General features: G+C 46.8%; 1 protein-coding gene across 1 annotated transcript in view; it reads right to left on the bottom strand.

Annotated features, from left to right (window-relative positions):
- Positions 1-18,499, bottom strand: part of LOC147889821 (Rab3 GTPase-activating protein catalytic subunit) — an 82,478-nt gene that overhangs the window by 22,042 nt on the left and 41,937 nt on the right. Inside the window, exons 9-10 of the mRNA XM_087391664.1 lie at positions 10,694-11,074; positions 10,437-10,501 (exon numbers count right to left, since the gene is read on the bottom strand). Of these exons, the coding sequence (XP_087247790.1) occupies positions 10,437-10,501; positions 10,694-11,074 (446 nt within the window). The remainder of the gene's footprint in view (positions 1-10,436; positions 10,502-10,693; positions 11,075-18,499) is intronic.

Raw genomic sequence — 18,499 nt, forward strand, 5'->3', positions numbered from 1 at the left:
GTTGGCCCTGGAGTCATCCAGACAACTAGTTGAGAACGGAGAAGACACATGGTATGCACGTATATCCACATGGTTGGCCAGGCACGGGGTTCACATAGACAGGCTTCCCCCCTTTAAATACAGTATGTATGCACCCCTTGAGCCGATCCCGTGGGATGAGATTAATCGTATCATACGGCTAGATCTCCTCTAGCTCCACACATCTCGGACTTAGAGGGAAGATCAGGAGCTCCCCACCAAGACTCAGTTCTACCGTGACCACTTCTTGAGAGTATCGGAGAAGGATTCATCATCAGACCCCAATATCTCGAGGACAGAGGAGTCTCATATGCATTGAGAATCACCATTGGACAGATGCAGGTTTCATCCCATCAGTTGAGGACTGAGACAGGGAGAGCAGCACGTATACCCACACAAAGCAGCGGATCTGCATGCTATGCACACTGGGAGTGTTTGAGACAAAGAAGCATTTTCTCAGCGCCTGCCCAGCCTACTATGAGATTAGGGGACGGTACCACTACCTCTATCAGGATGGGAGCGGCTTCATCCCACTGTCACGATTAATCCACTTCCATGACCAGGTCTACATTGGGCTCTATCTGCTTGAGATGCACTGACACAGGAAGACTCAGCTATGGTAGATCAGAGAGCAGCAGGAGGCGACCAGACCACAGGATATAGAGACTAACCAGGCACAACGACATGTCACACATATTTTTATGCATTTGAGTCAGCTCCAAGACATAATGGGGAGGAGGAGGAGGAGCTACCTGATATGTGTGCAGTTTGGATTACCGAGAGAGGGACATAGAGGCCACCCGCGATACGGAGAGCGACTAGAGCACACTCTATTGAGGTCCGGCCTATCACAGCTTTCCTCAGGGGAGACCGCTCGAGACGAGGGGTCACCCTGAACATAGCTCAGTGGGTTCAGAGATCGAGGAGACCACGTCCCCCTCCGCCACCACAGCGTGAGACAACCCGACAGATGCAAATCTGAGACATTTTACCACTCACAGACAAGCCACCACGGTGCCCGGTTTTGGTTTCTAAGTTCCAGCTTTAGCCTATTTCGGATAGCATATGTTTTGTACTTGACTTTGCTTGAGCTATTGAGCTCTTTATTTCAGCATAGTACTCAACAAGGGTCTTGGCGTGCCCTTTGCTCCAGCCCATTAAGGCTTGTATGAGTTTTTCCTTTGGTTTACTTTGCACTTTGTCCCATAGGCCCGCGAGGCCTTCCGCAGATGTTCATACATCTTTCTTTTTTTATTTCTATCTCCTAGAACACCACATCTCTGCTCACCATCAGCTTCTACATCTCTGGGTCATCAAGTCGATATGCCTTTGATCTCTCACTATATACAATGAAGATACACCTCTTGCTCCTGCGATCCAGCATAGTCCTATCAGCTTTGTTTACATGAACACATGCATCAGACCTGGAAATCCTTAAACTCCTTACCGAAATACACTTCGTATGGAGTTTTTCCTTCCACTGCTTTGTCTTTGTTCTGTTCACGATGTGGACAGCCATATGAACTGCCTCACCCCAAAAAGATTTGAGAAGCTCCCTCCCTTCTCGGCATACATGAGCCCATTTCAGTAATTGACCAGTTCTTCCTTTCTACTACCCCATTCTGCTAGGATGTGTGTGGCCTTTTGATCCCTTCCTTCCTGCAATAGGCGTCAAAAGCCTCTAAAGTAAACTTCCACCCTCATTCGTTCCTGAATATCTTGATTTTCTTTCCCAACTCTTTCTCAACCCAAGCCTTCCACTCTTGGAACTTGGAGAAGGCTTGAGACTTCTTTGCAATATAGTAGATCCAAATCATCCTACTAAAATCATCAATAAAGGTCAGATAGTACCGACTCCTGAGAGTGATGCCGTGGACATCTTTCCCATGTATGTCAAAGTGTACTACCTCAAGTGAAGCCTTGGCTCGCTGTGTAGCCTCCTTTGGGAATGCCTCCCAGTGTTGCTTGCCCTCCCTGCAAGCTTGGCAGGATTCAGTACTGTCTGCAATTTGTTCCGTCCACAATCCAGCTCTTTGCATTTTTGAATGAGTTTTATAGCTCACATGCCCAGACTTTTTCATGCCACAATTTTGAATCACCTATGTTTTCTTGAGCCATCAGAGCCCGGATCTTGTACAACAATGCTCCTCTGTTTCTCGTGCCAGTACTTTTCCAGTGTCCTTTGATGTATGTAAACACATAAATTGTAAACTAAGATAAAATAATTGAAAATAAAATGGTGAAATGGTAGACATCCAAAAAAATCCTTCTTTTTTTTTTTGTCTTATATGCATATATATATATACCTCATGTGAAATAAAATCATTGAGCTTAGAAATAACATGCAAAGTGGGATTAGATTACTTACACACTGACGTACAGCTTTGAAACTGTGATGTATTCTTGGTTTGATTACTTGTCTAGTTGAGTCTCTACTATGGTGATGTGCTTGAGTACAGTGTCCATTTTCATTTTAAGCTTACAATTCTCCATTCGGAGATTCTCAGTTATGTTTTCCCTTTTTGCACCTAGCTATAATTTCTCTCTTAATTGTTGAGTAGCCCCAACACCATGGCAAAGTCTAATAGATTTGTTTGCAGAGCCAAGTAGGTGACTCCTTATATGAGGGTCACCTCTAGATCTCTCCCCCGCTGCTCCCTCCGCTGCCCCCCGCTACCCCCTTTGCTACCCCCTCCGCTGCTCCCCGCTACCCCCCCGCTACCCCCTCATCCTGCTCTCCTCCGCTGCTCCCCGCTACCCCCTCCTCCGCTGCTCCTCGCTACCCCCCTGCTACCCCCTCTGCTGCTCCCCCGCTACCCCCCATCACCCCCTCGCTGCTCCCCGCTGCCCCCCGCTACCCCCTCGCTGCTACCTCTCCTACCCCATCCGTACCCCCTCGCTAACTCTCCGCTACCCCTCGCTCCCCCCCCCCTTTTTTTTTTTAAAGGGGGGGGAGGGAGAGGAAGAAAAAAAAAATCTTTCTTCTTCTCTTCTTCTTCTTCAACAGCTCCGACCTCCTGCAATCCCTTCTTTGCCCGCTGCTGCCCTCTACCTCTCAGTCAGCCACCCTTCATCACCTCGTCCGGCCTCGCTACTCCTACATACCACTCCCCTGACCAGATCATGTTGTCCCCACCCTCAGTACAACCTCAGCAGCCCACCTTCATTCCAACCCCTCACGAGATCCAGTTCCCACCTGGACCAAGACATCTTAGGCCCCCACCAAATGCTTGGGACTCCCTATTGGCTCAGATACACAGCATCCGGGCCCCCCTCAGGCAGAGCTGACACATTACACCCAGGAGCAAGCCCGATACACCCAGGAGCAGGCCCGCATTATACACGAGCAAGGCATCCTTATCCAGGGACTCAAACATGACATCACACAGCTTCGAGAGGAGCTCGAGACCCTCAGAGTAGCGCCTGGAGGGACCCCAGTCACAGAGATGGAGGCACAGATAGCCACGATACAGTCGGCTATAGAAGAGACGACTAGATGGGTGGACGTGGCGAAACAGGAGCCCGCAAAGGCAACCATTTCAGCCGCCATACAGGGGCAGCAGCAAAGGGCTTCGAAGGCCCTCAACATCCGGATACGAGGGATTAGGCGAGACAGCACCCGCACCACTACGACCCCATGGAGGAGGCGATCACCTTTGTGACCACCACCATGGGGGTCCCCGACCATGGCATAGAGGGAGCATGGCGTGTTGGGAGAGATCTCAACTGAGAGCAGCCCCTAGTCATTCGCTTCAGAGATTCACATGCTCGACTAGCGACACTCCGACGCCGAGCCGTCCTATGAGAACATCCCACCTTGTCCATGGATGAGGATTTGACACCACTACAGATTGAGGAGAGACAAGTTCTTCTACAGCAGCGGGATGTTGCCCGCAAGGAGGGGAAATGGGCTGTGGTCCGAGATGGTAGGTTGTGGACTGGCACCCGTCGGGCTCCCACCCGTACCCCCTAGGGGAACGGGGCCTATGAGACTCAGGTTTCCGAGATCCTAGCCTGCACCATTTGGAACTGTAATGGTACCTTATGGTCAGATCCAGGGAACTTCTCGGAGTCTTATACAGGACAAGACATAGTCTTTTACACGGAGACACACCAGAGCCCAGAGCGTCCACTACCGATAGTCAGTGGCTACACATAAAAGTCAGCCTTCAAGGATGAGACGATGGATATAGGAGGAGTCCGAGGATCAGGCGGGGTTGCAATATTGTACAGGTCTTCCCTTGCTGGAGCCATCTCCATTGAGAGGAAGGACGCACACTCCAGATTCATGTGGATCCGGATCCGACGCATAGATACCTATGACCTTTTCATAGCAATATGCTACTTATCCCACTTCGCCAGAGTGGCACGAGAGGAGGGTGAGACATCGCCATATGCACCCTTACATCAGGATATCCCAGACCTTTCAGTCTGCGGGGAAGTTCTCCTTGTTGGGGACTTCAACGCCAGGACGAGTACGCGCCAGGCACCACTCCTGGACTTTCGAGACGACTCTATAATGCTACCAGACATAGACCTAGATGGAGCAGGTATGACCAGGACCTCACCGGACCGACACGGGCCTGTTACACCATATGGACATGCGCTCCTTGATCTGGGTAGGATGCATGATCTCATCATCTACAACGGGCTTGACCTATGGCCCTCCTCAAGTGGTTTTACTTGCTTCCCACACGGGGGGGGCACTAGTGTAGTAGATTACATCATGGGATCCCCTACCTTCACTTCATGTATCACCGACTTCATCGTAGCACCACTCCCTCCAAGAGCTGATCACACATACCTATTCTTCACTATCGCCACCCCACGCTTAGCCACACCACACACACCACATAGAAAGCACGACACCTACCACGACATACACTTTGATCACAGCTTCTCACCGGCCTAACTCTGGACACCTAAACAGACTCCTAACCTACATCGATCACATACCACTCATACAGGACCATGCTGCCCTGAGTAGTCGCACACTCCACGAGGCTGCCCTCCAAATCTTTCCCCACACCACACGGTCCACTAGACCACCACCTCTTGGTTCTGTACCGTGCAACAATTGGTACGATGCAGAGTGCAAGGCTTATCACCGACAGCTTCGACTTGAAACCAGATGTCACCTTCCAAACACACCAGACACGATACGCAAGTACCGACGTCTCGTACGTCGGAAGAAGCAGGCATTTCTTCGTCGAAATGAGGAGGAGCTGCTGCACATCTTGTACAACAACAACTCTAAGGATTTTTGGCGGAGATTCCTTGAGCATAGGTCTCCATCACCCCTCACCGACACGAGAGTCTGGCACATGTATGCACACCATCTTTATAATGTCTCACACCAGCCCACTCTAGATCTCATATACACACACATCGCCCCACCACTTGCACGTTGTTCACCAAAGGGGGAGTCAAGGATGCAACATTGAAACTGCACAATGGCCGAGCTAAGGATCACGAGGGGCTATGCACTGAGTTTATCACATATGGGATCGACACGTTAGCCCCGATCCTAGCAAAGCTATTCAATGACGCTGTTTGCCTTGGCTTCCCCCGCACTTGGACACTCAACACCATCACCCCCATCCACAAGGCAGGGGATCCCATGGACCCGAGTAACTACGGGACTATCATTTGAGCATGTGATGTCCAAGATCTATGCAGCTGTATTGGATGCATCGGTCAGCTTGTTCGCAGAGATGAGAGGGCTCAGAGCAAAGGGTCAAGCCGGTTTCACGCAAGACCATGGGACTATGGATCACATACTCACACTCAGGAGTGTCATTGAGGAGGCCAGATCACGGAAGGAGAGGGTATATTTCTGCTTTGTGGATTTCCGCAAAGCCTTTGACACAATACCTCGAGCTCGTCTCATCACACGCCTACAGACACTGGGATTTGATCAGGAGATCATCTAGGCAATCATGGCACTGTATGAGAGAGTCTCAGGTCAAGTTCAGACAGGCGCAGGATGGATAGATGAGATCTTGAGTACCATAGGGGTCAAACAGGGTTGTCCCTTATCACCGACCCTGTTTGGCCTCTACATCGATGAGCTTGAGACTTTCATGGGGGCGTTTGGAGGGACCGGTTGCTCACTTGCCGGGATCATCATCAGGATTCTTCTTTATGCAGATCACGTGGCACTCTTGTCATCCACACCCGAGGAGCTTCAACGACACCTGGATGCACTGCAGGCTTTTTGTTTATCCCATGATTTGGAGGTCAACCTTGGCAAGACCAAGGTCATGATCTTTAACACCCCTCGAGCAAACATGCAATGGAAGCAGTTTACTTTTACTTTCACTTTCGGTGGGTCACCAGTTGAGATCGTATCCTCATACACTTACTTAGGGGTCGTCTTCTTCGGGCCGATTTTCACGATGAGACCAGCGATGCAGGCTAGACTGAGCAGGGGATACGCCTCACTGGCTCGGCTAGAGAGACAATGCTTCCACTCCCACTTCCAGGACCCTCGGACCAAGGCTCTTCTCTTCGACTCCTTGGTCTGACCAGCCGGTATGTATGGCAGCCCTTGTTGAGGGCCTGACATGTCAGAGATAGAGTGGACACGGGTGGAGTGCCTGCAGATCCTCATGCTCTCACGGATGATCCGGGGGAAACCATTTGTACCACATCACATCATTCAGGCCGACTTTGGTGCTTCTCCACTCCAGCTAGATGCAGCCTTTCAGACCATCACATATCTACACTGGGTTAGATCTTATGGGGACTGCACATCAGGGAGACAGAGGTTGCCATGGTTGGCTCTCAATTCCTTCATGAGGTTGGTAGCAGAGGGAGATGAGCGATGCTGGTATGCACGGACTCACAGATGGTTTGTGAGACTAGGATTCCACATTGATAGGATATCTCCTTTTCAGTACAGTTTAGATACCCCTCCGGTACTCCCACCCACCATCCCGATCGGGCCACACACCAACCAGGTCATTCCAGAGGATCTTCTGTAGCTACACACCTTTAGGACCTGGTTGGAGCCGACGGAGCTTCCAGTGAAGCTGAGTTTCTACAGAAATTACTGTCTTCGTATTTCGGAGGAGGGATTCATCACACCACTGGGGTACATTGAGCTTCATATGCCTCACTCACTACGGATCTCTATCGGACAGTTTCAGGTATCATCACACCGCCTCCGTATAGAGAGCGGCAGAGCAGAGGGGATTCCTAGGGAGCATCGCTTATGCATATTGTGCGACTGTCAGGAGGTTGAGTCGGAGGAGCATTTTATTTTCAGGTGCCCAGTGTACTGCGAGATCCGAGGTCGTTACCACTGCCTCTTCAGAGACGGCTCCGGGCTCCTTTCCAAATTCCTCGCCTACCCAGATCAGAGATACCTCTTGGCCTTCATTCACGAGGGGGTCCGACACAGAGAGTACTTAGGCAACAAGGCTTGGCCACATCATCAGACACCTCTCAAAGCAGGATCACAGAGTTCTTCCCATCGAGTGACATTGATCGTCCAGTCTCTAGCCACAAACGTGATAGAGACCCCGACCCGACGACCGCAACACAACACACGAGACATCGAGGGGACACACAGATCACTCTAGGGGACCTCCCGTCATTATTTAGACCCGGGATACGTCCCACGGGAGTCACGGTGGCTCTGGTCTTGCGTCGAGCCTCGTCCAGGAGACCGAGACGCATGGCACCCCTTGACGGGCACCAGCATCCCATCACCGGCTATGCACCAGTCAGGGCGACATGACATACGGAGGATTCCGCTCCGCTCCAGTCCTTTTCTTTTCATTTTTACATTCAGATGTATTTGATTATGTATGATCAGACTTAGGATTCAGCACAGGTGATGTTGGTCATTTCAGTAGCTCCATCCTTACTGCGATTTGTATCAGATTTTCTTTCAGTCTCATAGACCCATCGGTCTTCCGAAGACTCTAATAAAATTTCTTTCTTTTCAACATAGTCGCGTAGATTGATTGCAAACTCCCATTCTAGGCTAACTTATGTTTTTCACTCCTAATATTCTATGCTTTCCTTTGGGTTTCATAAGAAGCATCCATAAACCTTCTAGCTATACCTTGACTAGAACTCTCATGTGTTGCATCCACTTGTGATTGTGGAGCTTCACTTTGACTTGCATTAGGATTAGCAACTATAACCATAATCTCACCAACCACACTATGCACAACACCATGTGAGGCCTTTGTGCTATCAACTTGAGTTGCAAGACCTTACCTCCTACTTGAAGCTCATTCTCTTGTTATGCTTCCAGTACCTATTCATATATTTCTCATCTCCATACTTAAAGGCTAAATGCTTTCAAACCAAAAGAGAAAAAGCATAGACTTGTATCAACACAATCTTCCCAAATGAAATTGGTACTTCACAAAAATCTTGGTAAACCCCTTTGCATTCATTGTCTTGATTGTGTGGTCAACGCTTAACCCAATTCATAGATATTGGTGTCAGCACTCTTCCATCATCAAACTCAGCTTCAACTTGTGCTTCATGATCTAGCTGATAGACAAAAGATTCGTGCATGGATTTGGAACATAAAGAACATTAGTGAGTATCTTTTTCACCTGAATCCCTAGTGAACACATGCCTTCAGCTAAGCAATTCCTGCTGTCCCCTACGGCCACATGATGTGCACGTTGTACTTGCCTCAATTGTTGTTGTTTGGCCATGTGTTTGGTCTTGTTGCCTTCCTTTGCTTTTGGTCCGCATTTTTCTTCTGACAGTCCTTTGCTATGTGGCTTGGCTTCTCACAATAGAAACACTTTCAATCCCAATTCTTCTTCTTCTTGTCATTGTCATCAGACTTGACCCCTCTAGAGTCGTTGTCATCTTTCGGCTTGCCTTTTCCAAGCTTACCCTTCCCCTTTACCTTTTGCAAGGAAGGCCTAGCTGCTAGATCCATCGAATTTCTTCTCCCAAGATTCTTCTTATAGGTACTGGTGTCAATCTTTGTCCTGCAGCCATGGTCGTCACAAAACCCTCGTAGCTTCTTTGGAGCATGCCAAGAAATAGCATTTCAGGCCGAATCTGTCTTTTGACCAACTGCAAAGGGTCGATCTCTTATCACCTTCATCTTGGTGTGAACTGAGCACCCCTATCCATATGCATGTTGTAGAGCTCTATCTCAAGGTCAAGTATCCTTGTAGCATCGTAAACCTCATACATGTCTTTGAGGATGGTTCATGCACCAAAGGCAGTGTCTACAAGCTCAATATGCAGGAGAACAGAATCTGCAGTGTTGCCAATGATGATGGCCAGGGCCTCTGCATCACACATTACCAAATCTCTCAATGCTATTTGATCTGCAGGTATCATAGCCCTAGGCACACTTGTGGTAGGCTGTGGCATCACTGCCACTCCTGTCGTGGTTTCCCATATCATTCTTACCACAAGGTGGCTCCGGATCTTCATCTTCTAGAGGGATTCATTCATTCCGCCAGGCTTACCTGCTTCCCCAAAACTTGGGATGGGTAAGATCGTACCTTTCTGTACTCAACACAGAAATCTTCCTCTTGAAACTGGGTCGCCTCTTTCACTAGAGGGGTCCCTTCTGTCAGGGCTGAGGGCTATCACAGGCACTGATGAGGCTCTGATACCCTTTTAGATTTAGGGTCTGTTTGGACAGAAACCCTAACACAAGAGAATAGACTCAAATCACTCATTGATTGATCTCCCTCAGAAACATCAGCACTCACAGAAACTCACACAGACAATACTGCAAGAAGAGAAGGAAAAGAACTCAGTGTATTCATCCACAAATCGTGGGGAAACTGCTGAAGGATGAGCCAAGTGCATCCAGCCAGAGATGCTGGGCGAAATAGCAGTCAAGGATGGCTGCCATCTACTGAGATCTACAGAAGAGAAGTTCTGCCACATTCTACACAATCTACAGGGCCTTTGGAGGCTTCATTAGCTGCATAGACCAAAAATAGTCACCCATTTATAGGTAGTGAAGGGTCCCTAGACCCTACCAAAAGTCAGTCGACTGGGTCTGTCAAATAACTTGGCTGGGTCCGGGATTCTGCCTGACTGGTTGCAGATCTGTTTGTGGTGCATTTTTGCTGCTGCTGCAGGCACCTGCTACCAGGGCTATAAATGGGCCCTGGCAGTGCATTCCACATGCTGATTTGCCTTGTCCTGTGCCATGCAGACTGACACATGTCATTGTGGCTGTTCCAGCTCCATTTCCAGGTGTTTCTGTCCTCCAAACCTGCTGCAAACTGTGTGCAATTATCTGTTCACGTAAGCCTCCCTTCCCCCAGTGCCCTGACCCCTTGCCCTCCTCATATGGGGGCTCATAGTTGGGTCAGTGACACAATGTCTGTTTTTCAAATCTCTTGCAATTAGTGGTCTTAGGACAACTGAATATCAAAAAACATATGCACAGGGTTACTTAACCTAACCTTCCAGTCCTCAATACAAGCTCCTCTGTTTCTTTAATAAGATCTTCAGTCAATACAGGTCCTTCCTGCAACTTACAAAATTAGAACTTCTTAGGGCTTGAAACTGTTTTGTATGTAAAAGCAAAAGGAAAGAAATTCCAAAGTAAAAGCAAATATAAATTAAACTGTGGCTATCAAAATGAAAGATCAAAGCAAAAGAATCTGTAAAGTAAGTATAGTGATCACGGAGCCAGCAAGAGATTTTATAAAAATCTTGCCTGAGTTATAGGCGAGTAAACCTGCTCCCCAGTTTCGAGCATTCTTAGATCTGCAGGTGGGCAATCTGCTCCAAGCCTCAAAAGTAATTGTCCTTCCTTTCCTTTAGCAAACAGTCTAGAAGATACCAAGTCTGCCTCACCATGCAAGGCACCTTGAAAAACGGCGAAGCTACCTAGCTCTGAGATACCTTCAGGTCCAGTACACCCTAGACCCTCAATTAACATATCCACTGATGCCAAATCATCAGCATGCCGTTTCTGCCTTGCAATACAACAGTTGATAACCTGCAATTTTTGATGAAGAAGGCAGTACCGCAAATCTGGATTTGCATCTACTGGAAGCCTTGGTATTGGTCGTCCCTCATCCCAACGGCGTCTTAACTGTAAATAAGCATTTACACGTCCGTCAATATAAATCCAATATCACAATTAGAGTAACTTGCATGCTTGACTCTGCAATTGGTCAAACATGCAAAATGGTCGGAGTAAGAATGATAAATTAAACTTAATTCAATCATTTCGCATGGGATGTCCAAAAATGTCTGACTGAGCTGTGGTAAGCACATTCTGCCGGAAATAAGATCAAAAGGATGGAAGAAAAATAACCTGGGAAACCAACCACCTTAAAATGTTTCCTAATCAGTAGAGGACGTTTATGTTTACTCATGCTAGGGTGCTCATTAACACGTGTATAGTACCCTCTTCTAAGATTGTAAGCCAATTGCCTTTAAAGCAAGACGTTTTATTCTTTGCATAGATGCAAGCTTCAAAAGGTGATGCTCATAACCCCTTGAGGGATATCTACAACCAGCTGGATCTGAAAAGCTCAAAGCCCAAAAACAATGCAAGATTTGGCTTTTGCACTCTTATACAAGGGGAATCAAACAAAAGCAGTGGATGCACTCAGCAAGATAAGAGACATAAATCAATTAGCTTCCACGGACAACAATTATGTAAAAGCAGCTCCAACAATAAAATGGATTCTCAAAACGTGAGAATATCATTTTTAAAACAAATCATAGCAGCTGAAAGATAAAATGTATAATTGATAAATTCAAAAAGATTACTTTATTAAGTATGAATGAAAACCGCAAGAGCAAGCTCTAATGCGAGAGTACATCATGCCATGCATTAGAAAAAAACCAGCTCAAAAAGAGCTAACAAAATCCCAAGGTGGAGGCTGAAAATGCCACCTCAACCCTGAAGGAGACTAGAATGAAGATCCTCTCCAAACTCTGAAAAAAGTATCTCTCCTGGCTATAGCTGCTCTGGAGGATCCCTGCATGCTTATCCAGATGCCCATCAGTGTGTGTATAGTATCAGTCCATATATTGGCCATAGACGGGGAAGGGTGAACCTAGGAACCCTCCATCGCCTCCGTACATCTGGCCCTCCAAATATGCCAAGCTGCAATGCTAGCCAGAATCTCCCATGAAGTGTCTACCGAGGCATGAGCAGCTCTGGAGGAGTGAAGGGAACATCCTGGAGAGAACATGACTCCACAGAGTGTCATCGTATAATGAAGGCTGAGTCTGAGTCATGTCCCTCGAAAAACACCTGAGGTCTAGTAAGAGATGACCATGCCGCTGATCCCCAAGTCATGAAGAAGGGTGCTCTATGAAAAATGCTAAAAATCATAATTTATGGACCTACTCTGAGACCTTTGAGAGCCAAATTGTGATCTAATGTGGTGCAACTGTGGCCGAATACAAAATGCCCTTTAGCTTTTAGACACGTAGACTCTATGATGTCATTCATACATGTCTCATCATTGCCTCATATATCTTATCAATCTTTGATAGGATATATGAGACATGTCTCAATGATTGATACATGTCTCGATTATTGCCTCATATATCTTGATCATCAATATCTTATCATGGTTGTCAAGTAAAAGTTTGGTTCTATTAGATACTTACCTTTTGAAATGTGCGAGGTTCACCATGCACATATGCATAAAGTGGAAGGAGAGCACAAGCAAGCTGCAAGCAATTACAAGACTAGATCATGCTCTTTTTGTGGCAGAACCTGCGCATACATGCAGGAAGCTGCCATGTGCCTCCGCATCGACTACCAAGCCCTCAACAAGCTCACTATTAAAAACAAGTATCCATTGCCTCGCATTGATGACCTCTTCAATCAACTTCTGCACGCAACACACTTTTCAAAGATTGATCTTCGCTCAGGTTATCATCAAATCCACTTCCGAGAAGGCGATGAGTACAAGACAGCTTTTCAAACAAAGTATGGAGACTATGAATGTTTGGTCATGCCTTTTGGGTTAAACAATGCCCCGGCCACATTCATGACACTAATGAACGATATCTTCAGGACTTTCCTCGACAAGTTTGTCATCGTTTACCTCGATGACATCCTCGTCTTAAAAAGATTCTTAAATGAGCACAAACAACATCTTCACCAAGTTTTTGAAGTTCTCCGCACAAATTCTCTCTTCAACAACGTTGAGAAGAGTGAGTTCTTCAAAACCCAACGCGAATATTTGGGACATGTTATTTCAGGCCAAGGCATCTCTGTGGATCCCAAGAAGGTCGAGGTAATCCGAAACCGGCCTACTCCTAAGAACGTTCATTATGTCCACTCTTTTCTCGGTTTGGCAAACTTCTACCGTACAAAGGTCTATCAGTTTTCCGAGATTGCAGCTCCGATGTCCGAATTATTGAAAAGCACGGCAATTTTCCAGTGGCTTCCCGAAACAGAGTATAGTTTCCAACAGCCCGACTGTAGGGATGACACACTACAGACACTCAAGCAATACAAATATTCCTTGTTCTCTGCTATGTTAGTCTCTTTTTTGTTCCTTAGCACATTTCTAAATATAGTAAATCTAGGATTTCTTACATTCTCTTCCTCCAATGTTTCAGATATGAGCTCCATTTTAGGTGCTATTGTGCCTTTCTTAACCACTCCTTTCCATGCAAGTATGTCTCCTTTCCCTTTTGTAATTTGCTGTGTGAACAAAGCAAGTTTTCCTTGCATGGTTACTTGCAACGCTGTTCTCATTCTCAGATTTCAGCTCATCAAATAATCTTACATCCTCCTTTATAGGACTATTACAATCATCTTCCTTTCCAAAATGGGACTCAAATATAGGACTTTACAATCATCTTCCTTTCCAAACTGGGATTCAAGTATATATATGACTGAGGATGTCACATGCACCCCTGCACTTGGGTGCAAGGTGACACACTGGCTACATCGACAAGTGCATTATAGTTCCCAGATAGGAGATTTTGCCATATGCTGTGACCCCTTTGTGAGCCCTTGTCCAGGGACAATTAGGCACAAGCTACGTAGGTCAGTCTCTCAGCCTTAGGTCAAGTCAACAATTCAGTTCTTGTTCACTAGTACCCACTGGAGAACAGTAGGTTAAGTGGTTCCATTTTATAGTTTAGGTCTTAGCCTAGGTTAGGAGTCCCTTTAGGGTCCCCAAAGGCTGGACAGGTAAGTAGGGAAGGCAGCCTGCAAAGGCTGCCCAAAAACTCCCCTGGCAAATGAGCCAGGGAGGGCTTTTTATAGGTTGGTTGTAGGCCAGCCAGTCTGTAAAACAGACTGAGTCGGTCTGTTTACAGACTGGGTTGGCTCAGTCCAGCCCTATAAAAGGGCCCCTTGGCTGCCCTGTTTTCTCATTCAGTTTGCTCCTGCCTTTAGTTCTCCTACAGCTCCACTTCAGCCTCCTGTGCAGCCCCTGAGATCCTCAGATCTGGCCCTGCTCTAGCCTCAGTCCCTTGGCCATCAGTTCAGCCTGATCTGAAGGTGATCACGCAGCACAACAGTCGGAGGTTTGGACCAGCAAACGGAGAGAGGTTTGGACACTGTTTCCTCAGCTTTCTCAGCTCTCTTTTACAGTTTACGCAGCTCACTCTCAGCTCTATATATCTCTCAGTTCTCTCATAGGATCTATCACTTCTAGTTTTCACTCCCTCACTCACGCAGCAACCCTGCATTCCGGTAGACAGCACAAGCCTCTTCCTTGCCTTGCAAAAGCGTCCTACATCGTCAGTGTGGACAGCATCAAGGTCTCGGTACTGGTCGGCGTTGCCTCTCATGTCTTTGGGTCTGCTATACGTGTGCACAGGGAGCTCTTCAGAAGTGCGTTCCGTGCTCTCTTGAAGAGTGTTCTTTGTATTTCTCAGTTCTCCAAGTATAAAGCAAATTCTCCCCTGATTGGGGGAGGGGGCCCTCAGTGGGTACAGGGACCCAATCGGTTGTCGACTCTACTCTCTCTCTACCCTCATCTCCTTTCTCTCTCTATGGTAAACAACGCTCATTCCTCGCTAAAGGTTTAAAGAAGGTCTTGCTGTGAATTACACGATCAGATAACCGTTGCATGCTACAGAGGATCATCCAAGAAAGTAACCACTGGCAGCCCCTGGTCCAGTACCAAGTGGAGAAAGCCACAAAAATGGTCTTGGTCCTCCTTATCCCTTAAACACAAAAAACTCAGATTCTACTCGTTAGAGTTAGTGTAGAAACCTTTGGAAATATCAATCTTTTTCAACATGTAAAACCTAACTGTCTAATATATTAAAACAGCTTAGAGACAAAATCAAACACCTTCAAGATCAACCAAAAGCAAAAAACGATTTGGAAACAAGGGAAAAAGAAATAGCTCAACCATCAATCGCACCTTGTAGACTAAAGGTTGGCTACTAGAGAGAAAAATCATCTAGCGAGAGAAAGCATCTAGAGAGTAGGTGTCTAGAGAGAAAGATTCTAGAGAGAAGGCATCTAGAGAGAGAAAGCTTCTAGAGAGAGAAGGCTAATTAGTAGGCTGATAGAGTGGCTTGGCAAAGAGAGCTGATGGAGTGAGGCTAGGAAGCAATGGGAGGAACAAGCCAAGGATGATCTAGAAGTAAGGCAAGGCCCTTATTTTATAAAAGAGCTAGGGCAAACTCAAAAGCTAGGGTTAGGAATAGAAAAAGCTCCATTGGAAGATAATGTTTAGTCTTGAATCTGAGTTGATGGCATAAAGCCTTACACTAATCATTGTACCAGGTATTGCAAGGTACTGAGCCAACAGGCGATGGGCAAGTGGAATAGATGGTGTGTGCGAAAGTGTGCAGGACTGCCTCATGAAGACAGTGGGTGACCAGAGGGGCTCAATCTTCCAAGGGTCAAATGGTGTGGGGAGAGGCTATGATAGAAGTGGCTGCCTCAGAGAGAGAAAGAAAGAAAGAACAAAAGTATATTAAAGTCTCCGAAGCATCTATGAGACTGATAGAAAACCTGATACAATGAGCAAAAGGGTGGAGCTAATAAGTGAGCATCCTAACCCATGCTAAAAAACTGTGTAGACATAGTCAATGCCATTATCATACATATCACCATAGTCATCGTCATCATAGTCAGTGCAATTATCATCATAGTCACCATAGTCAATGTCATTATCATACATATCACCATAGTCATCGTCATCATGGCAAATGCAATCTTATTCGATACCATACAATACAATGCAGCACACACATGGCATGAAACGTCAAGGTATGCCCGATGATGGGGCTAGGCCGTGTAGGCAAGAAGCCCGTGATAGATCACTGCCTGCTGTCTGGAGGAGTAGTCCGTTGTGCCTCCTTGGCGGCTACTCTACGCCTGACAAGCGCCACAGTAACTCCTGTCAGCTATATCCTAGGTCTGAAAATATATGAGATGTCAGCTAGCGTGATCTGTGCATTGTCCTCTGTCGAGTGTGCCGTGTCTCGGTCTCAGGGTCTCTGCCTCTGCTGCTACCTATGATCCAGGGGGCAGCATGCTCTGGCTGGGAGAACTCTGTGATCACATTCTGAGATGGGTCATATAAGGCCTCCCGAACCCTGTCTCTGTGATCTAATGAGGCGCTCTCTATGTCAGACCGCCTCATGAATGAAAGCGGCAAGGCACCTCTGATATGGCTATGAGAGAATTCTGGGAAGGCCCTCGAATCCGTCTCTGAAAAGGCTGTGGTATTGTCAATGGATCTCTTAGTAGAGAGAGAGAGAGAGAGAGAGAGAGAGAGAGAGAGAGAGAGAGAAAGGTGTATTAGCATCTTCAGGAGACCTCACGGGTCTATGAGACAAGATACAAGATATATGTAACCCATACAAGCCACTGTGGGCTGAAGCAAAGGGCTCACTAAGGCCCTTGCTAAGTACTAAAAGCTAGTACAAAATATATAGTAGGAAAAAAAAGGAGCAATCAACTGCTAAGAACCAAAGCTCCAAGTACATGTGGAGGCTCTATATAACCCGGCTCCCTGATGGTTCTCTGATGTGATGCAAAGAGCTCACGTATCTGTGATTGTATCTCCCGCGGTGGCGGGGGGCACGCTCTCCTAGATCTCTATATCTAATGGGCTACATCGAGAGTAATGCCTTGTCTCTAGCGGTCTCCTCTGAGGAGGGCTGAGATAGGTCGAACCTCAATCGTGTGTGGTCTCCGTGTCTCTCGTCCAGCCACATCGTGGTGACAGGCCTCACTGCTGATCCATAGTGCTCTCGTCTCCTCCCCCTCGATCTCATCTGGTGCTGGCTCGGATGCGTAAAAATCAATGACACGTGTCTGTGCTCGGTCTAGCTCAGTGTCTTGAGGCATCGACTGTAGCTGATCTCTTGGCTACCGCACAAGAGAATCTGTGTGTCTCTGCATCTCAATCAGGTAGAGCCCAATGCAAACCTAGTCGAAGAAATGTATCAGTCGAGTGAGTGGTCCGAAGCCGAGCCCCTCCTGAAAGAGACAGTGGCATCACCCTCGGAGACATGATTGATATGATCTGATTTTATTAAACTCCACGAGAGACCCTTCGGATCTATTGGACTGGCTAACTAAGACATCTGACAAAAGTTGCTATGTAGTAAGTACTTGTTAAGGTAGCTTGTGTGCCAATCCAAGTACTTTGTTGCGATGTTCTAGGACTTATATCTACATGAGTCCAGAAACATGCCCAAACTCATCCTCTAAAAAAACAAATTATTGCAGTTTCAATCTCATGACAGTCACTCATAAGGTTGAGAACCATAAATTCCATCACGCATAGTAGGGACTAGCTACCATGACATCCCCACTGAAGTCATAAGCGCCCAACAGTGGGTGTAGACTATGCATAGTATAAACATATGCGCTCACACATACAAATCCACACACCCACACATACTTGAGCATCCATTTATACAAAGTCTTGTACTGATTTTCTGTCGGCACTCCAGCGATGAAGGGCAACCTCAGCCATGACGAAGGCTAGCGCTAAAGGAAAAGGCTAATCAAAAGGTAGTCCAAAATCTCTTCATTCAAGCTACAACTACTTGTGAAGACTCATTTTAGTCCCTCCCAGACGAGCATCTAAATCTAGCTACCAGAGCAACGCACCAATTAAGATACAAAGAATAATCGCAATACCAGCAGACCGCAACATGGACGAAAACTTCACGAGGTGAAATTTGCATGTCTGCTAATATGGCAGAAGCATTTATCTAGACTTCTTTTAAGTGGCTTCCTAGCTTTATGGCTGGCTGCTCTATCGGATTTCTCAAGTTGTCTATGTTGTCACCGTAGTTTTCTCCGATGTGTCATAAGCTCGACTTCTTAGGAGTACATGCTGTTCATCTTAGGGGGGAGAGATAGAGAGAAAGAAGCGTTCGAAAGACCGAAGGGTCTATGAGACTAAAAGAACAATACTACACACACACACACATATATATATGAATGAGCTGAAAGGGTGGAGCCTCTAAGCGGGCATCAACACCCAAGACGAATACATCATAGCCATAATCATAGAAACACCAATAGATAGATAGATAGAGAGAGAGAGAG

This window comes from Dipteris shenzhenensis, chromosome 20 (genome assembly GCF_047967505.1).
Source record: "Dipteris shenzhenensis isolate YYH24624 ecotype China chromosome 20, Dip_SZ_1.0, whole genome shotgun sequence".
In the NCBI taxonomy this organism is placed as follows: domain Eukaryota; kingdom Viridiplantae; phylum Streptophyta; class Polypodiopsida; order Gleicheniales; family Dipteridaceae; genus Dipteris; species Dipteris shenzhenensis.